Here is a 21,897-nt window from a genome sequence, read left to right on the forward strand (position 1 = left end):
TTGCTCTTCTGTTATTGCTCTAAGCACAAATATTTTCCCACTATTTTGCCATAAAAACTTCCCACTAGATAATGATGTTAACTTGGCTAACATGGCTGTTGAAATACGACTGTAGAACGTGGAATTGAAACAAACAAATCACGAACACCAAACGAGCTCTCCCCTGTGCTTTCTCTTACTTTCTCTCCGGAGAGCTCTCTCTTTCTCTCTCTCTCTATGGCTCTGTCTATCTCTCGTAATTTCGCAACCTCAGACAATGCGAACCAGTTTGTGCGTTGTGTTCGAAACTTTTCGTGTTTTGCTCGCCTTTTATCCTGATATCCGGTCGTCGTTTTGGAGCTCGTGAATTGGCTCGTGTGTGTGTTGGGTGTGCGGGGGTGTGCGTGTTGGGCGCCAAGTAAAAACCAGGTAATAAGGAGAGCAAAGCTTTTAGTCTTGGTCGGTTATTGGTGCTGTGTGGTTGGCGAAGGCGACACAAGTCCGTGTGCGGCATTTCCTCTATCCTCGATTCTCGATTCTCCGTTCTCGATTCGCTCCAATCCATTTTGCTCCAGTCCCGAGTCCTGAAAAGCGCGATACAACCGAGGACATTCGTGCGAGAGTGCGAGTGTGTGTGTTTGTGTCAAGCGTGGCAGCTGCAGTGAAAAGGCAATTTATGAATAAAATGTAAGCGAGAAAAATAGGGAAAAACAAGGAACAGATAATGCACTTGGGCGAAAAAGGAAACTAATCTCTCTCCAGTTGGAATTCACCGAATTCATTTTCATAAGCAAGTGGAGTTTCCCCCCGCTGTTTTCATACTTAGTTTGACAAATTAAAATGCATAAATTATGAATAAAAGTACCGTTACGTGCGTGACAACCAATCATTTGTTATTATTATGCACGTGGGCCAGCAGCAAGCAAAAACAGTGTGAGAGCGAAAGCTGAACTTGGCAAAACCAGCGAGCCCCCAACCCAAAAATCCCTCCTCCCGAACTCAGAAGCCGGTGCGGAGGCGACCTTCTTTAAAGTTCTCTGATAAATAGAGCAAAACAAAGTATAAAAGAAAAGGCATCGTCAGCAACAGAAATAGCAGCAATAAGTGAGTATTATGCGACATACAATTTTCCTCATATTTCTCCAGGGATTTTCCAGGCTAAAAGAAAGAGGGAGAGAGAGATAGAGAGAGAGACACACAAACATACCTATATATACCCACAAATTGTAACTTAAAGTTTTATTAACTTGGCGCGGACCTTGGGGCCAGTTCAATTTGTGCACACGCCTCAGGTGTCAACATAAATTATTATAATTATGAAATTCTATAGCCGGATACGGGCAAACAGCAATATACTATAAGCAAAGGACAGCCAGGAACATAATGATATTGACTAACCAGAAATTATGGTTGATTGTAAACTCCCAAAATATATAGCTATGTTTAGAGGGTATTAAAATAGATATTAATGGTTTATTGAAATCTTAAGGTAATACTCAGAACAATGCCAACAATATGTTACTAAATTTGAAGTATATTCCTTATCAAATTTCGGTTCTTTTTTTTTTAAAGATTTGAATGATAAATTAATAATAACATAAATAAAAGAAAATCATGAAGTAACTGGAATTAGTTACCTTATCAGCTCAAATTGAATTAACTTATATATATATATTTAAGAAAATTTCTTTAACAAATATTCATATTTAAATTTTCATTCTAGAAATTTTAGTTTTGTAAGCTAGATACCAAGTCGATGCATGTATATATTTGTCGATTACTTTACTTGTGTAGTTTAACTAAGCACTTTATAGGCCTTATAAATTTGTCCGCAGCCGTGTGGACACCTCGATTTTCCGCCGTATATATGACATTCCCGTACAATGCCAATTAATTTGAGTCGCTGAGCTGGGACATTCTTTGGCCTGGCTTTGAGTTATGACCTTTTATTAGTCTCATTTTGTTTGAAGGGAGTTGGAGGGGAAATTGTGGAAGAAGGGAGAAAAGACCTACCAGCAGATCGTTAAGGTCCAAACTCACGCTGGGGTCAGTTCCATGGCTCGCTGCCGTTTATGGCCTTATCAATTGACACTTAAAACTCAAACATCGCGATAAATAAAAAGATTTCCGCTTTCATTTTTGAGAGTAAACATATTTTAGATTTTCCGGTGGTCAATTTTGAAATTTATATCATTGGCTCTGCTTTTATGCTTGCGGTTATGGGAAATATTTATTTTTATTTATTATGAGGACAAGAAATATGGGCCAAATTTTTTGGAAAGTACTTTGTTTGTTTTTTAGCTTGCTAATTTTGGGCAGTTTATTTTATTGGGGGCAATAATATTTGTTTGTCAATGATATTGCTGTGATTTGTTAAATTGTTTTTAGTATTTTCATGAAAAAATATACTCAGTTGAAATTTAAGTTTCTTGATTCATGACTTTTATTGCTTTTTTATTGTTATGTGATATTTTTGAGGTCGTTGCTGCAAAATAACCCCACTTAAATTTTAATTCATGGCTGCAGCTATTAGCTTACACATATGTATGTGTAGTGTTAGATAAACTAAAATCAGTGTTTAATATTATACATTTAAAGATGACTATTTCTCTCGGCATTTCAACAAATTATTATACATTTTTAAAAAATTTCCTGTAGTTGTTCCCAACTTACTATTTAAACTCTGAGCTTGTTGGTCTTAAATTTTAAAGCCAAATTCTGCCTTATGGCACTAACATCAAGGGCTGTTCAAGGCCCCCGGAGCACGCACACTCACTGGCACAGCACCCACAATGGCCAGCACACACACTCACGCAGAGGGCAATGCCAGTCATTCAGTCAGTCAGTCACTGAGGCATTTCTCGTATGGCCATTCAGTCAATTCTTCATTCGGCATTCAGAGAGCTCTCATACAAGGCGCTTAAGCCCCTATATTCCCCTTTTCTGTGGCCCCCAATAAAAGTGTGTTGTATGTGTGTGTGTGTGTGTGTTGCGACAAGCCATTGGACATGGCCTTGTAGGGAAATCTCTTTAAAGCTTTTCGGGCAAAAAACACTTTCAAAATGGCCTACGATGGGAAACGCAATTTAAGAGGAGAAATCTAGTAGCAAAGATTGCCAAGATGTGAGTGACCTGCGGTGTCTAAGTCCGCTTAGACCTCGTTCTACGAATATTTGCATATTTAACAAGCCAGTGCTATGCCTGCCACATAATTAATTATGCAAAAGACTTGGCTCGGGAGCCAACATCAAGTATACGCAGCGTGTGTGTACTCAGGGTCCGACTTGACTATTTTGCATAAGCCACTCACCGTTCGACATGTGACTCAGTGTGTGCGTGGCTCTTAAAATAGATGACAACAAGGTGCTAAAATTATTCATGGCCTCTAATTACAAAACATGATTTTGGAAAACTTTCTGCCCAAAAGGCTTGCACAGATTTTTGCCCCAAAGTGCCTGGCTGCTTTCCGGGAGTTTTTGGTTTTAATTGATTTTATGCAAATTTAATTCTGCCTGCCCGAGAACAATTACACAATCGCAGGCTGTACAATGTTATTGTTAATTTATGCCTTTGCTCAATGATTTTTGAGCCAGAGCTCAGGGCTCTTCCTTAGGGCTTTCGGTTCGGAGAGCATTTAATTCAAATTAACTGTTATTGGCCATAAATTGTATGATTAATTCATTTGGTTTCTTGTTTCTGTGAGCTGACAATTTCGAGCGATTGTCTTTGTCAGCTTGGGGACATTTGCAACTGGAATTTCCTGAGCTGTGGGGCAGGCTGGGGTACCTTCTAAACGCTTATTTCAAATATTCTATATAATATTCATAACCGTTTGGAATTCACAAATATTTCTGTTCATTAAAGGTCAAGATGAGAAGGCAAGACCATAAAATGTTTAATAAAAATGTTAAATACTTACATATGTCATGAAAATAAATTCAACTTTAGTTTTCCAACTTCCACAAACTTTATAAAAGGCATTTGATAAAATTCTTGTCAAGCGTAAATACTATGATTATTATGCAGATCAGTAAAAGGTAATGGCCCGCAAAATACCTTTGGGCTGCCATAAATAAAAACAAACTGTCAGGAAACCAGAAATAGATGCCGGAAACATTAATTAACAATTAAAATTAAAACAAAAGAAAATGGCAAATGCCCTTACCTGTTACAAATATAGACAATACGCAAATCATACATTTAAGACAATGATTAAATAGTTATAAAAAAACTAAGTTGGCTCACAAAACTAAGCTCCATGTAAGACAAATATACAATATTTCATTATTTTCTTTCGTTTACAGATTGTCCCCGGAAACTTTTGCTGATCTTTCAATTAAACTCGGAACGATAAGAGACCCAAAAAATGACAGAGCAGGAAACTAAACTGAAATAGAAAAAAAGGAAGCGAAACTAGGGAGGCAAATACAAATAGTGGCAGGACAGAACATGTAAATGCGACTGTCCATAGCCCATAGATGTGTGTGTGTGTGGGCGAACGCTTAATAGGAAAAGCAAATAGCAACGAGCTCATGGAAAATAAATATAAATAAGCCAACGACAACGACAAGCACAACAACAAGAAAAGCAATTGGTTGACGCTTTCCCTCGTTGGCGGTCAAAGAAAATTTATTGCATTGCACAAATGAGACAGGAAGAAAACGCAAACGAAGCAAAGGCAAACATAGAAAAGCGCGAGCATGGACAAGAAAAATAGCCGAAAATTCCGAAACAAATTGAAAAATTAAAGTTTTAGCAGAGAAAAACTATCAGCGAAATACAGAATAAAAGAAGCACACGCAGCATGGATCCTGCAATAAACAGACGATATTCCTTCGCTTACGGCATTTTCGCCTTCCTGCTGCTCCAACTTTGCTACGGTAAGATAAAAGTCCAAAATTTTCATTAACCCCAAAAATAAACTTATAAACTGCTTCAAATATAATTCATACGCCATGTGTTCCCCTGCGAGATAACTCATTTGAAATTCATTCAATAATCGATCGTCGAAAGCCTTTCAAAACTTTTATAAGTTGAGAAAGTCAGAGGCAAAGTCAAGGCTGTCAGGTCGTCGGGATAAATCCTATCAGGAAATCCCTTCTGCCCTCAAGACCTTGCCAGGGCATTAATAAACAACAAGTTTGCTACTGCCACCACTGCCTGTTATTTATTTTTAATTAAGTTCAACAAACTGCTGCGCGAGAACTAAACAAAATTAACTGGCAAACAAGCGAAAGTCGCGGCTAACCACAAGAAGAGGGAATTAGGAAGAGATTTTTGATTCGCCGAGATGACGGAGTTGTCGATTGAGGTTGACTGAAGGTCTTAGATATCCTCATTAAATGAAAATGTTTTAATATTGTTTAGCATTTGTTTAAAACTAAAGCCCTTTGCTACAGTTTTTAAAGCTTAATGTTACAAATTATTTTGATGTACTCTTAATTATGATTAAAAATGTAAAGCTCTGAAACAAATTAAAAGCTACTAATCTGTTCTGATGGAGCAGAAAAAAATGCATAGTTTTTGCTAAAGTACTCAGCATCCGTTTGAATGATTGTCACATTTCACAGCTAATGAATGTTACAGTTGACTGAACCATAAATTCAATTCAATTATTTGCACATCTTTCATTAGCGCCGACCACAATTAATATATTTTATTAATATTAATCTTTTGTGTGTATGCGAAAACCTTCAACTTAATTAGCTTGATTGCCGAGAGGCAGGTCAAAAAACAGGAAAAAAATATATATATAAAACACCAGCGAAACTTTCCTGCTGCCGCATTTAATTAAATAAATAAACATGCTCAAGTTTTTTGCCATTTCCGTTTCCGTTTCCTTTTGCGGCAGAGTTGTCAAAGCAAAAAAGTTTCTGTGGCAGATCTGTGTTTACTATTTAACTTAGCTTCCCTTCCACGCTCAATTGCGACAGTGGAGCGAAATAATAATGACTGACAAATACCATTTCTGTCTAGACAAACGGGGCAACTGAAATGATTATTATTTGCTGGCACTTAGCCGGCTTGGGTTGGAGCGAGCGTTGTCTGAATTATAGATAGAAATCTTATTTTCCTATTATGAGGTCACGTACGCATGCCGCACTGAGGGGAAAAATTCTGGAAGCGAGCAACAAATAATGAAATTAAGTTAACGTGGCGCACACTTCTGACCAAATTGTAACTAACAAAGAGCGAGCACCGATGTCCGAGGGAAGTACACAGTTATTGGCAGCACATGAAACTAATGTTGAGCGACACGCACTCCACTCCACCCCACACTACTCGATATCCACCCTATTCGGTTAATGAAAGTTCTCGCAGACGCCAAACACTGGAGGCTCCTTCGAGTGGAGTTTATTAAAGATTTCGCTCGGTTTGCTCGGGCATCATAAATACCTATAAGTATTATTAAGTGCCTTTTCTAGCGATTAGGTGGGGTTAAAGTGTTCTTAAGGACCCATTGAATGGACCGAGGTTGGGAGGTGCCAACAGATTGACGGCTTTTGTGATGGCTTATTGGCCAATGGAATGAATAGTAAATAAGTGCATGTGCTATACCTACGATTTTCTCTGTACAATATTATTGGAATTACGTATGGATAATTTCAGGATGATATTATACATTTGGCTACCTTCGGCATAGCTAAATAAAAATGTTATTTATTTCTATAAATCTCTTTTAACCGTGTGTTTTTGTTATGTTGCGTACATTTTACCTCAAAAAAATTTGTATTCAGTATTTAGCTTTATTATAATTAAAATGTAATTGAATATAAAATGAATTTTAAACATCTTAACTTCTTCTATCAATATATTTATTCAAAAATTTTAATAGGCAATATAAATTTTTGAAACATTTATTCCACGCTCTGACACCTTTCGATTTGGATAATTGGCTGGCCATCCGCAATGTGATTAATCATAAATGGTTAAAATTCATGTTTAATTTGAATGGATTTAATTGATTTCGCATTAAAGAGGGGCAATGGGTCGGGGATAATTGGGGACTCATGCAGTGACGTCTTTGACATTATTCCGCTTGCAAGGCGAAGTGAATTTTAATTATATTATTACAGCTGTGTCTGTGTGGAGTAATTTAATTGATTTTCTAATTAAAGAAAATAATGTGCATTATGCATATTCCATTGATGGATGACTCAGGTTGGCCTGATTAATTTCAGGCATTAGTCATTTCGGTTTGATGCCGAACTCAAATTGAGGTAATTATAGGAAATAATAGAAGACAACAACAAAAGAATACAATTTCCGATATCTCTGAAAGGATTAACTTGAAAAGCCGTACAACAATTGCCTTTTGCGCTTTTTGCCAAGCTAACAAATTCCTAGCATAAATATTGTCACAAAATTCCTTCAAGTCGAATCGATATCGGAACTTCTGACTTTATGCGCCCTGCGATTAACCATCTAACAAGAAACAGACTCAATGGGATTCGATCGATTGTTGCCAAGTTTTTGCAGCTCTCATCTTTTCTTACACATTATGGCATATTTTTTGTTTTCCTCTCCTTCTTCTTCCTTTTGCGAAATATGCAAATGAAAGTGCGCCTGCAATGCAGCAAAAACTGAACTGAGCTGAGCTGACAACTGGGAGCTGGTGGCTTTGGTGGCCAGAAGGGGTTAAAGGGGCGTTGGACGGCGCAGGGGGAGTGGCAGGGCCAGACGTGCTCCCGTTTTGCGACTGCAATGACAACGACCAGGACAACGAGGATGCACTAGTCATCAAAGGATGATGGTAAGGGAGTTGTGCAACGAAGACATCTATACTCTTGAAGTGTTTAAAAAAAATGCAGGATCCCTTAAACGGGGGTTTTAAGATTTAGAAGGAATTTATACACTTTTTTAGTTTATATAAATATTAAAATAAAGGTTAAATTTATTGACCTTACAATTAAAACAGCTTTAAGTAATTTTATTTAATTTTACCGTTTGCAAAACGATGGGAATCACACATTTGATTTGTTATCATACATTTTATAACCATTCTCTTTTATAAGATATTGAATTTAATAAAACAACATGAGTTTAATGTAATTAAGATATGTATTAAACTTTTTAAAGTGCAACTTATGATACTCTTTAAGAGGGTATCAAGGCGGGGCTCAGACTGCAACTGAAATATAGACGGGGACAGGACTGTAAGGTGGACGAAAAGCCAGTAGGACAGAGGGCCAATAGAGAGGGCTGAGTAGGAGACCAACTTCCGCCTCTGATTGCAGATTAAGCACGTTCTAGGCGACTGCTCGAATGAGAAAGGGGTGCACTGAATCTAGAGCTGCAGGGCACGGGTATGCAGGCGGGGATTGATGCGTATTGATGCTGCTACTGGCGTCTGCGAAACATGGAAAAAACATCTTTATTTGCTCAAGGCTCTGCATCCGGTCCCCAACCCCACCAGAGAACCCATGAGTAAGCTCTGCAGCCGAGCCGCATCATAATTTCCTTGTCTCCTCTGTGCTGTCTGGAAAAATTTGCATTGTAAGTGAAGCCTTGGCCGGGCCGTAAATTCTTGGCTTGGCAACCTTCCGAGCACAAGCCCCCTTTTGTGGACCGTTTTTCCAATGAGTTTTCAATGGACTCTAATAAAATTAATTGCATTTTGCATTTGCCTGTCGAGTTTTATCGATAGAAGGATGTGGGAAAGCGGAGGAGAATGATAGCTGAGCCGAGCTGAGCTCATGTGACAGTCAGATTTGGGTTCGAAATTGCAATTGTTCCGATTTTCCTGACTTTTTTCAGGATGATCAAGGGAAGAAGCGTGTAGAGATTGAGGCACAATGTTTGTATTGTGTAACTAATCCGCTTGAGTGAGCTACTACTATACTATACTATATAATACTATAGTCTATCTATTTTTCTTAAGTCACAATAAAACTTTCAATGAAAAGATCTTCTTTTTTCGAACAAATTTTTTAAACACCAAATAACTTAGAAATCTATATTCTTTATTGAAACAAATTATATATCCTGAAATATTGAACCTGCTCTACTAAATATTAATATATACTGATAAAATACTTTGTTTTTAAAAATTCATTAACCCAATGATATTAATGGCTCCCCTAGTTCTCTCTTGAAAATCGACTACGGACGAACGCCTGAAAACTTCATTAGTTATACAGACCACCCCACTGCCACATTATTTAGATGACTAAGGACATTGCTCACCCTATCAAAAAGCCATAATGATATGCAAAGCTAAACTTTGCTGAGTAAAGTTCTGCACTTGACACTCATTCCCTGTCCCCTCTTTTGGTCGTCCTCAACATTGAATTAGATTTCGAGCACAACTAAGCCCGAAAAAGAAAATCATTTTGGGTAATGGAGGTGGAGGCGGGCAACTTTTGTCTGCGGTTGACATTTGTTGCCCCCGGGCGGCAAATGAAATCATTTAAAAATCAACAATAATTAAGTAGCAAACTTTTGTCTTTGGCGGCAGCTCTGCAATGCGTTTTAAGGTAAGCCCAAGGAAGTGCTGAGTGATCCCCTTTCGACCATAACTATGACGTCTACACGACATCAAATGAAAAACTTTTCGGCTCTGTCAGACGAACAGTTCTGCCCTGACTTTCTGGCATTGGCTCTTCTTAATTAAGCTCAGGTTAAATGACAAAACTTTCCTATTTCTGGCTTATTAATTAGCTGCCCGAAGGTTACGGTCTGCCACTTTCGGTAGCTTCAACTGCGCACTTGAAATTTGCCAAAAATAAACACCTAATACTTGTGATTGCAAAGCCTCCCCACTGTGGTATAAGAAATTAATGCTTTGTTTTGAATTGGATAACATCTTTTAGTACAATAAACAACGGTTGCTTATTCAATACAATTAATACAGCACCAAATAAACATAATTACTGAAACATAAGTCCTGGAAGAATTTTACTGTAAGGGCACGTTTTTTTATCCTTCGGACAAGCTCCAGGAATAAATGTATTCATTGCTGAAAACAATTCAGTAATAGTTTTGTATTTATATGCTTATTTTTATATTTATATGCTTACGTGGATTATTTCCATTTAGTTTAAACTTGTTATGTATGTCTATCAAGCATTTGCTATTCAATGTGAAACCGCAATCTTCATATAAAACACAAATTGGTTCATATTTAAGGATGCACTTTTCATTAGCACTCGAAGAAATTATACAAATCTCAGCTGCAAAAAAAGTGATTGAAAAAATTATTAGTCGAGAACTTTACATGCAAACCAATCACAAGAAAAATCACCCAGGCCAACATCACAAAACTTTTTTAACGAAAAAAAACTTTTGGCCAGGCAATATGTTATTGTGACATTTCCAATTTGTAACAGATTTATCTGCAGAAAATTGAATTAATGCATGAGATTTATTTTAGCACTTTACTTTTGGTTAAGTTGTTACATTCAAACATAAAAAATACTTCTTAGGATGTTAAACATTTTTGAAGTCAAATTACGCGTTTTACTTCTTATGAATTCTTTTGGCCCCAAGGATGTTTTCATAGCGTTTCCTTAAAAATTCTTTTACTTCGTCAAGAAAATGGCTCACATAGGAGTTTTCCACTGGCAGGGGTCCTTTGTGCGATGGAAACCTTTTGGCAACGCACTTTGTTTGTCTTCCGCCAACGAGGCAGGCAGCTGTACACAAACTACTGGAGAGTGCAAAATGCTAAATTATACTTAAGCCGCACACACAGGCGAAAAACATTTCACAAAGTGTCCGCCAAAGCGGAGCCACGCACCGGCCGGAAAAAAAGGAACTCAAACGACGCCGCCGCCGCCGCCGCAAAGCGGAAATGCACTCAAAGGAGCAAAGCCCACGGAGGGCGTGGCAGTACGCCCACTTCCTGGTCACCCACCATTTGCTTGAACATCTACCACATCGTCATCGGCTTCAATGGCGGCGGCTCTTCTTTTTTCTTTGCCTTTGTGCATTGTGCTTTCCATTTGTTTGTTGGTTGGTTTGTTTGTCGCTTCGTTTGGCGGACTGGTTGAACGACCACAAAGACGCAGGAAGCCAAGGACTCAGTCAGGATTCGAAGCTTTCAATACCCTACAAAGAAAGAAAAGCCTGAAACAAGCACTGTAAAATTCAATCTTATACATAATTTATACAAGAGTGGTACAAAAACAAATTTGTTCCTTAATTAAGTTTGTTTCTGAGTTTTTAAAGTTATTTTTAGCATATTGTATCCTGTCGGTCCATAAAACAAACCCACGTCAAAAAGCCTTTAAGGCGGTCTTTCCATTTTTGTAATGAAATTCTGTACATATTTTTAGGCACAAGCCTATTTTCTCTCGCCCACAATTGTATTTTTAAACATTATTGCCTTGTTATTTGTATGCTTGCCCAAAAATAAACTTCGAAGCTGTTGACGGACTTAATAAGCAAGTGTGGGATTTGCTTTGTATTCTATTTTTGACTTGACGGCGAAGACTTTCTTGTGCCTTTGATTTGATTGGATTTCAACAAAGCGTTGACACTTGGATATAATTGTGTAAGCTGGTCGGAGAATTACATTAGTGGTTACGATGACTTAATAAAGGGATTAGTTAGTTTAATTTACCTTTCTCACTTTTGTGACGCAAGACATGCTAATGGAGAATAAGAAAATTAATGACAGGTACTTATGTTTACTAGGGAGTTAAGCCTAAAGAATGTAAAACCGATTGGCATAATTACTTAACGACAATACTAAAAATAAAATAATAAAAATAATATTAATATTAATTAAAAACTCTAAACTATGAAGCAAATATATACAAGTCAAAATTCTAAATGATTTTTAAGCTGTTTAACAAATTTAAAAACTCTATAGTTAAATTATTCTAATCCTTTAAATTGTTTGCCAAAAAACAAATTACTAGGATCAAAAATGGCCAAAAATTGCAGGGATTGCCGCTCGGACTGCTTTAGCTGCACATTTCGATGCTCCCTCACGGATTGCCCCACTTTCCAACTGCTCATTTCGGCTCTGCAATATTAATTTCATATCTCGATTTGCGTGACCCAAATTGCCCTCCCAGTTGTGAACGGAAGGGCCTACACACGGTTTTCCTTCTTTGTCTTGGGCTGTTAAATAAGTTGGCAACTTTTCATTTCACTGCTGCATTGTCTCGAGTGCTGAGTTATTACGCCGGGGCCCAAGAGCTTTTCCACTGCCTGCCAGCACTGTGGCAGCACCCTGGCAGCATCTTAGCCCGGGAAACGACTTTCCAACCAGGACACGTTGCTCAAGCTAGTCGCCTTCACTTTCCCTGCCAGGCAACCCAACCATTGTGTTGGCAAAACAAAAGCGCATTGTTCTAGTCTGCATTGGGAGGCGACAGCGACTCTCCTTCGATTTCCTTGACTTTTATGCACTTGCTGCAAGTTATTTATGTCCTGCCACTGGCATTGAAACCGCGAAACCAGCCCGCCACTATGGGCTTATTTAAGTGCTTGAATTTCTAGTGAATAACCATTTGTTTTCCCCCCACTTACGTCTTTCAGATTCCGCGGAATGCCTGACAATGACCGAAATCAAAATCCCCAAGCACATAATGCGCCACGAGGACGCCGCGCTCGGCTGCAAGTTCGATCTCGACGGGGAGTCACTGTACTCGGTGAAGTGGTACAAGGATGGCTTCGAGTTCTATCGCTATGTGCCCAGGGACATGCCCCCGGGACAGGTTTTTCCCCTGCCCGGCGTCGATGTAGAGGTAAGGGAAAGTTACAAAATATTTAAAAAAATATAACCTGTTGATGTTTTTTGTGTTAAGCAGGGAAATCTCTTAACTAGAGTATTCCAATAGTTAATTTTAGTACCACAGTAATAATAAGTAAAATATTTAGAGAGCATAAAATGAATTTTCCATTAAAGTTTTAAAATTTTTCATAAATTTATTCCTTTTCCAATTAAATCATTCCTCATTGAAATCAATGACAAACTTGATATATAAGAAATTCAAATTTTCACAAAAGTAAATTATTAGGATATTATTTGGTTTTTAATAATGAGCAATAGGAAATCGAAATTACTGAAATCGCTGGAGGATTCTGTGCCGCCCATCGATCATGAAGACGTCGTCCGTCTGATCGCCGACCAGATTCGCCAGCCTCTCATGGATCCAATTGAACGGAATCGGAATAACAAGGAGGATCTGAGCATCCTGCACCTAGAAGATGCCATCAAATTCAGGGATTCGATGAGTACATTCCATATTTCGCCTACAGCAGAATCTCTTGATGAGGTGATGCCCGTAAAGGATGAGGATCTTGGGGAGATGATTGAGATTCTTACTGACTCCATTCTCGTTGAGGAAGATGAAGGCGAAAATGAAGATGAAGAAGATAACTATGACGATGAGGATGAGGATGAGGAGGATGACGAAAACGATGAAGATGTAGATGAGGTAGAAGACTTGGGCGATGGCGAAGAAAATGTTAAGACGGGCGATAGTCAGAAAATAGATCATAAAAATCATATATTTGATTAAATTTTCATTTCATATGAGAAAAAGCTAATATATACATTTGGAAAATAAGAAATACTGCTCAGAAAAGGTATTTACAGTACTTTAAATTGTGAGGCAAGCATATAGACATTTATTTATCTTTTTTGTCCCCACAAAATAAAAGTCAATCTTGACATTTCTATTTCGGTTAACTTATTTCGGGTGTCCTTTAATAATAATAATGTTTTTGCTTCATATTAACTTTTGGAAATAAATCCAAATGTCTACCCATTTTTGTGAAACATTTAACTTTTGTTTCGGCGGTTTTTGACCTTCTTTTCCTCGCGTTTTTCTTGCAGTTACAAAACTCGACGGACGTGGTTGTTGTCCTGCGCTCAGTTAGCCTTCAGTCAACTGGCCGATATCGCTGCGAAGTGTCCGGCGAGGCGCCTTCGTTTCAGACGGTTTCCGGTCACGAGGACATGATTGTTGTGGGTAAGTGAAAGTGGCCAACATTAAACATGCACACTAAAATGCTGGCTAAAGACGGAACAAGAAAAGAGACAGACACACTTTCGGGGAAAGAGAGAGCAAGAGTTTGGCAGAAGAAAAGCGGCAAGATTAATTGCAGCAAGCGGACTAAGCGACGAAAAGTAATCTTTTACTCAGGAACTATTTCTGTCTCGTTCTCGTACAGCCCTCTCTTTCACTGCACATCTCCCTATCTCTTTTGCCACGCTACGACATTGTATAAAATATTTCACATTTATTTAGTTTATGCCCGGCATTGTTTCTCGCTGCGATTTACAAATTCTCGAGGAGAAAACCTGTGCCAAAAAAGCCAGCGGCTGCAGGGAGACAGGGATAGAGATAGTGTGGGAAAGGGAGAAGGCAAATTTTGGGCCATCCTTTTCCTGGCCAACACAGAATTTCAATGTGTGTGTGTGTACGTTGTATTGTATTCCACTGGCAAATTGCCCATGTACGTGATGCAATTCTGTTGCTCACTTACAGCTCGGGATTTTTCCACAGACCCAGACTCGTTCCCGCTCTCTTTCGCTCACAATCTCCCCTCTCTTTCGCCCGGTCTGCAACTTAATTTGAAATTTTTGCGCAATCCAACAAAACATGGCGCAAAAATATGGCCGAACGCAATATGAAAAACTGCTGCCGAGGAAAACTTAGAATAAACGTGTTTAATAACAGTGAAAAATGAGGGGGAGATATATATTTTCAGTTTCATCCGACACTTAAAGATGAGCTTAAAGTGGATTTAAAGGGACAAAAATGTTCATCAAAAAATGAAGTACATTATTTAAGGTATTTTTTTAGTAATACCAATCTGTTAAATAATATTTGATGTATCAAATTAATTTGAAATGGTTTTTGAATATCAAATGCAAGCATAATCAAACTCATCGGACCAAAATAAACCTCATAACCATACAACGATGACATAAGCCCCTCCCCTCAGAGAGGCAAAAAAAACGCGTAGAGTATCGAAACATATCGGACCCAAATATCCCAACAGTAAGCCCCAGTATGATGATGATGATGATGATGTTTATCAACGACAGAAGTCGGCACAATTGTTTGAGCCAGGTAAATTTCACCTTCATTTCCGTCCACTGAAATGTTGAGAGGGTTCCGGAGCGGGGCAATCAAAATTGGTATATCGCATAATTAGGCTAACTAAATATTTCCTCAACTGAGGGCAAGCGAGAGGGATGAAGGTCCGCCAATCAGAGCTTCCGTTTTCAGCTGAAAATTACTCAATTACGCTTAGACTTTAATTGAGAAAAATCGGAAGAGGAATGGGTCCCGGGGCGGTGGAAAAGTGTAAAAGCCGCTCTTCAGTTCAAATGTAAGCGGATTAAATCAGAGGCATAATGACTATGACGATTTGCAGATCAATAAACCTAATGAATTTCAGAGCCGGAAAAAGCGGAAAAACTGGATGCCATCAAAAGGCAAAGCCAGAAAAAGTGATGACAGAAAATACAGATAAATAGAGAGATTCCCTAAATGCTGTATGTATTATGTTGCTTGTTAGAAATCTCATTTAAATTACGAAAATATTTAAATTAATTTATTGGGCTTAATGCTATTATTGTGGTTAAAATAATTGAATGCAATTATGGAGGGGAAAAGCCGCCCCGACGTTTGCAAATGTGTTTGACCCAGTTCCTTAGATTAGACAGCATCAACTGGCGAATCGACATATGCGATAATTGCAGTGTATGCGCGGAAATTGAAAACGTGAGGTTCCCCGGGTGGAAGTGCGCGGGAAATGGGCGGAAAATACTGTCATCCCGATGCAGTTGCATATGATGGCCGCATCCGGTGGGACAAATTGGTTAAATTTAATCTCTGCGAGAATCGCCCCGTTTAGTTGGACAAAACAAAACATGCATCCTCTCAAAAATAGAAGTCATCAAATCCATGTTTTCCCTGTTCGTAAAATCTTTACCAACAATTAAAGCAACCTTTCCCAACAAAGAAAATCTTAGGGATAGCTTAATACTATCCACAAAATAATAAAACGGTATAAAAGTTCAACAACTCGTTTCTTTTCAATCAATTGCGCCCCTTCGACCCTTTGTGTGGATGTGTGACCCAAAAAGCTATTAAGGTGAAAAATTGTTAGTTTATTTAGGCATCCGATTTACTTAGATATTTGTTTCAGTTGCTCAATTGAGTCCATTGTTCACCCGCGTCCAGGACAAAGGAGAATCCGAGGGCACGGCCCACGCAAAGCAAACTGGATCCATGTTGATCCCTTGTCTGAAGGCCCTCGGAGGCAAACAAAGCCGGACAATGGCGGCTAAAGAATAAAAATGCCCAGCAATTATTACCAATTGATATTGGAGCAGAGCACAACGGGGGATGTAAGCTTCTAGTTCCTCAACCCAAACCCAAATAGCCAGGGGAAAATGTTAAACATTTTGCCAAATATTAAAGGCAAGTAATCGTAAAAGGAGTGCCACAAAATATCAACAGCTTAATCAACGTCAGGATAGCGTAAAAATAGTCGCTGAAAATAATAATTTATGCAGTTCAGTTCGGTTAAGCCGAACAATAAGAAGGAGAGGCAAAAAGAAAAGTCCAACGAAGGACAAAGAAAAATTTATTGAAGGAAAAAAGAGAATTTTCATCTGACCCTATTTCGGACACTTTTATAAATCTTGATTATTAATTTGTATGACCTTTGAAAAGCAATATAATATTATTATATTAAAATTAAAAATAAAGGTAAAACTTTAATTATAAATAATATTTTATACTTCTTAGCTTAAATCGAAAAGGCTATATATGGCACAAATAAATATAAGATTTTCCATTGAATGGAAAATTCAGAAAATGCTTTTCACAATGTTGCCTTCATAAATATTCTTTTTCCGTTTTGGTTTGTATTTGGCAAAGACTTGGCGCAATATTACCGTTATTAAGAAGCGGATAAAAGAGTGTGACAGAAATATTCTTTTGTGCGATAAACGTTGAAGTTTCGTTTCACTTTCCCAAACTTTTCATCAGTGCGAAACTATCGATTATGTTTAATTGAAGTTTCGCTATAGTTATGTTCGATTTTTCCAGTTTTTGACCCAATTGGCAGTCGGCCAGGTCGGCCAGCAGACATGGCTTTGTCTTCCACTCCATATGTCTAGCAGCTGGACTTAACGGCCAACACAAAGTGACCCACAAAAGCCAACCGACAGCAGCGAGAAACAAATCAAATGCAACAACGATCAAAAATTGCGCACCAAGGAGATGTTTTCGATATTTTCACAACATTATTGTTTTCCATTTTAGTTCAGCTCTAACTGAATTTGCACTGCCCTCTTTGTTGCGAATCGGAATAGTTTTAATTGCCCAATGATGGATCACAAACATTATTTGGCATCGCTTATTGGCTGGGGGGTACAAATTGTTCACAAACTTAAACCAAATTAACCATCAATCTTGTTTGGCAAACACAACTTTATTTCAAATATGTGACAAAATGTTTCTGCTTGTTTGGATTTTATTTAAAAACAAAAGTGAAATCCGCATGTGGATATTTTTGACATCTATATTTTAAGCGATACTTTTACTGTATAGACACTGTGATTTCAATGCAAATAACAAAAGGCACCTAAGGGTTTTATTTAACAACAATTGAATTATACATGCAAAAAAGAAATGACAATTTTTTAGTATCTTTGCTTTGGGGTATTAAAACAGTTTAGGACATTTTCAATAGAACACTTACTTGGTAACAACCAGCTCTACTCTCCTAATCCGAAACCATTGATTTTCTCCTCAATTTCAGTGACTCCGAAGCATGGACCACAAATCACTGGCGGACAGCCGCGGTATCAAATTGGCGACATGGTGCGCGTCAATTGCACCTCGGCGGCTTCCAGGCCGGTCTGCCATCTCAGCTGGCTGATTAACGGGATGCACGCAAATCGCTCGCTGCTGCGACCTTATGAACCCTTGGTTGTGGGTCGCGAAGGGCTGGAGGTCGCCCGATTGGGACTGGAGTTCCGGGTGCGCGGATGACATTTCAAGCACGGCGACATGAAGCTAAAGGTGAGTTTAAAATTCAAGTCACTAAATGGTATTTAATTATTTGGCAAAACTTAATACATATATGATATATTTATAATTATTTTAATTTAATGATATTACTAAAAGTCGAGTATTTGTTCTAAATACTTATTATTATTTATTATTTATTAAATACAAAACTTCACACTATATTCTCTGAATTTTAAAAACATGTCCTATGTATATTAAAAGTACTTAACTATATTGGGGGTCAAACAGAAAGTTCCCTTCAAGGATTTCAAGTAAGCTGATTATTGGCTACCCGGACAGGCCATGAAAATTGATACATTCATTCATCCGATATCCCATCTCATACATATTTGCCAGCGCACTGTTGCTCTGATTCAATTTGCGACAACATAACATGGCAGCTCATGTTGATTATTATCCATTCGGACCAAGTTGGCCAGCCACTCAGCCACCGGCCACCCCCACCCCACGGAACCGCTCCACTGAGCCATTGAGCCCCTGAGCCACCCAACCACCCAACCACCCGCACCACTGCGAGTGCAAATGTATGTTGAACAAGCCACAAAATTTCATGCGAACGCGGGCGTCTGACGAAGTGCTCTTCTGACATGTCCAGTATGGACAGTGGTTTTAAATATAGTAAAATAGATTTTAAATTCCTTAAATGTATTTCCATAGTAAGTGTTTGTTTTTTGCTACCCCGCAACAGTATTTAGAGTACTCCTTTATATTAAAAATGTTTATTTCATTGGAGTTTGAACCTTGTACAAATTATTTTTTTTTTTTTAACTGGTATCTATTAATTATTAAAAGGCAAACAATATAATAGTAGTGATACGACAGTTAATTGAGTCTGCAATTGTATTTCAAATTCTATTCAAAAAAAAGTTTGCAATTTTTTGAAAATGGCTGCAATTATTAACCCTTTTTTTAAGCTCCTAGCTAACTAACTTAAGCCCACTGTGCAGCAACCTTAGGCCACCGTGTGGGTCACTGTCCGTTTGCATATGTGGTGACGCAGGGTGTGCTGGTGTGCATATTTGTGTGGGTCCTGCGGAGATGTATGCGGGTCATTTTCGGGTTATTTGGCCGCGTGGGGAGAGTTAATGAAAGCATAAAACTTTTACTACGCCGTCAAGAGGATGGCCAATCCACCGTCGTTGCCCCATTTCCCACACAGCCCCCCACTCATTTATCAATGTACACAGATTTGATGAAAGTTTTCCCTGCTCGTTCTTGCATTTTCCGGCCATAATCCGACTGCAGTGTGTCGCCAAAATCTCCTCCGTGTACTGGCAGAGCAACGAGGAGAGTGTGGAGAGCGACAAGCACCAGAGGATTCCGGTCCTGGAGTCGCGGGAGACGGTCATGTCCAAGTCACGTCAGTCCATGGAGAAGGCACAGTCTTCGCTCGAAGGTGAGTTATCATCAATCATCCGTCGGTTAGCTGGTCAACAGCGGTTGTGCACTCGAAAAAATATATATTTTAGCAAGCACAAGAATCTTGGAAGTTTGTTTGTCTAAAAAACATTCTTTATTGTTTGATAATTCAAATATTTATTTTTTTTTATTTTGCAACCTATGGCAAACAGGATTTGTTAGGTGTTAACATAAGATTATTTCCTTTTTAATTTGAATTGTAAATAACGCTTTCTGTTTTATTTAGTTTTGTTGGTGATGTAAGGACAAATATGCATTTTTAAATTAACTTTGAAGGGATTTCCTAACACACAAATGTGGAAGAGTAAGGCTATTTTTTTCGAGTGCAGCAGCAACAGTTGTGTCCACAAAACTTTTCCCAACCATCCGGTCCACTCTCAATGAATAACCCCCTTTGACCTCTGACCCGCTTTGAATCCACAAACTAGACAAACAACTGAAGAAGAGCCGACGCCCTGCAGCGGCAACTTCAGCAGCGGCAGCTGCCTCGTCCAGTGCAACATCAACTTTGGCGCCATTTGGGGCGGTCTGGTGTGGCTCATCGGTGCCCTGGTCACGCATATTAGCTTCCAAATCAATTGCACGCATTTCCCTCTACGCGCTGCCAGTCCTAATAGCATTTCTGTGTAGCCTTCGACCGGCAGTCGAGGGAAGTTGCTGTCGGAGGAGTTATGCCAGCCGTGGCATCCACAGCAGCAGCATTAGTGGCAGCAACATCAGCAGGAGCAACACAAACAGGAGCAGCCTGTCGACTCAATTAGGCTGCGAGAAGGCTGGTCAGCGTAGATAACAATTAACCGAAAAGCAAATATACAGTCGCGGCATCAAAAGAGGCGGTATTATGGCCTAAAACCCTATTAAGTTCTTTGTAAATATTTCAAGTTTTTGTCACATCAAGTATACGCCGCGTGTGCGTCTCGCCTAACTAGTGTATGTACATATCCATATATTTACTGTATTTATATAAAACATTCATTAGTAAAGCATTGAAATGTCGTTGTTCCTCTTGGGGCTTCTTTTGCTTGTCGGTCTTAGGAAAAATGCTCAAAGTTGTTGGCTATGAAATTGCTTTACGAATAAGAAAGTGAAAACTTATTTTCAATGGTACGCATAACTGTAAAAATGATTAATCTCAAGTAAGTAGCCAAAAATGTAAAATATAAGAAATAAAACTAATAGAGATTCTTGAGCTATTTACATTTTAAGATAACATTTATAGACGTTGAATCAATAAAGGACAAAAAACACAAATTATAGACTTAGAACTTGATTTCAATTAAAGCTTAGTAAGTAATGTAGCCAACAGAATACTAGAATTAATTGTACAAGTTAAATACATTCTATACATCATTCGATTAATCATTAAAATTATTTATGAAATTTTTATTTCCAAATTTTAAAATCCAAAACTAGTATGTATTTAGAGTTTTTTATTTTAATTCCAGTATTGTAAAAATATCTTTATTTTAGATTTTAATTAATACGTGTTATGTATTTGTTAAAGAACACAACAAGTCTTACCTAATGTTTAAATTCATTCAGGATTTGACTGTGTAAAATCCTTTTCAATTGGAATGATTAAAACAATCACACCTCACACATATTAAAATGATTTTATTGCACTTAAATGTATGACGCACACCTTAAGGCATATCGCCGCTGAGGAAATCTTTGTCTCTCTCATGTACGATGAGCAAATTGTTAAATGTTACCTAGACTAAGACCATAACTAGCGAAATCATATCCAACCATAGAGAACTTAAGCCAAAAAACCCTGTGTAGCAGTGTAAATTAAATGCGGATAATGAATGTTATTAAGTCTTTAAAGAAATAAAGAATGCAAAAAAATCAAACGAGAGTGCCTGATTGTTGTTGGCACCGCCCCAAGGAAGTAACTGCCAACATATTTTCAGGGCCTCTGCTTTGTCGTCTTTACTACCCTGTGTTTTTCAGGAGAGGGGGTTTATAGGGTAAGTAGCAAAAGGTAAGAATTATCTTGTATTTTTAATTTGTAAAAATTTAATTTATTTTTATGTATAGTTAATGATAAGCTTTTAAGCTTTTTTACCATTTCTAACTGAAGTATTCTTTTTATCTTGCTGAGTGAAATATACTATTTCAAATATCAACGTTCTCAAATAACCATTCTCTATTCTAACTTTGTTTATGGCCTAAAATTTATAGCTATGACACTATGACTTGAAAATGCATATTTTATGGATGACAGGGTATGCCATTTTCCAATCCATTTGACTTGTTTTTGTCGGAATTTTCCCACGCCGCGTCCCCTTGTCATCGTCCTCATTGTGAGCGCTCTTGACCTGGAACAGAAAACAGAGAACGGGGAAAAGATTCGTGCCGGCAATTGTCCTTGCCGGGCATTCTTTTCGCTGTTATACTTTTTTATTGTTGCTGGCAGTGTCATAATATCTCGCCTTGGCGCTGCGATGGCATTCATGTCGTTGCTTCATTTTATTGTTATTAT

General features: G+C 38.2%; 2 protein-coding genes across 2 annotated transcripts; both read left to right on the plus strand.

The window, feature by feature from the left end:
- Nucleotides 1-448: 448 nt before the first annotated feature.
- Nucleotides 449-20,408, plus strand: LOC108150523. Its single transcript, XM_017278750.2, is given in 7 exon segments — nt 449-666; nt 4,284-4,859; nt 12,469-12,677; nt 13,772-13,907; nt 17,722-17,984; nt 19,239-19,389; nt 19,841-20,408. Coding segments are annotated over 6 exon segments (1,197 nt in total). The 5' UTR covers nt 449-666; nt 4,284-4,783; the 3' UTR covers nt 20,203-20,408.
- On the plus strand, nt 12,897-13,484 carry LOC108150524 (altered inheritance of mitochondria protein 44). The gene has a single exon (XM_017278752.2). The coding sequence runs from the start codon at nt 12,972-12,974 to the stop codon at nt 13,452-13,454; it is 483 nt and encodes a 160-aa protein (XP_017134241.1). The 5' UTR covers nt 12,897-12,971; the 3' UTR covers nt 13,455-13,484.
- Nucleotides 20,409-21,897: the final 1,489 nt, after the last annotated feature.

This window comes from Drosophila elegans, unplaced genomic scaffold, assembly GCF_018152505.1.
Source record: "Drosophila elegans isolate 14027-0461.03 unplaced genomic scaffold, ASM1815250v1 contig_814, whole genome shotgun sequence".
Lineage (NCBI taxonomy): Eukaryota > Metazoa > Arthropoda > Insecta > Diptera > Drosophilidae > Drosophila > Drosophila elegans.

Coding starts and splice junctions, on each gene's coding strand:
- LOC108150524 (XM_017278752.2), top strand. CDS start 12,972: ATGAGCAATAGGAAATCGAAATTACTGAAATCGCTGGAGGATTCTGTG.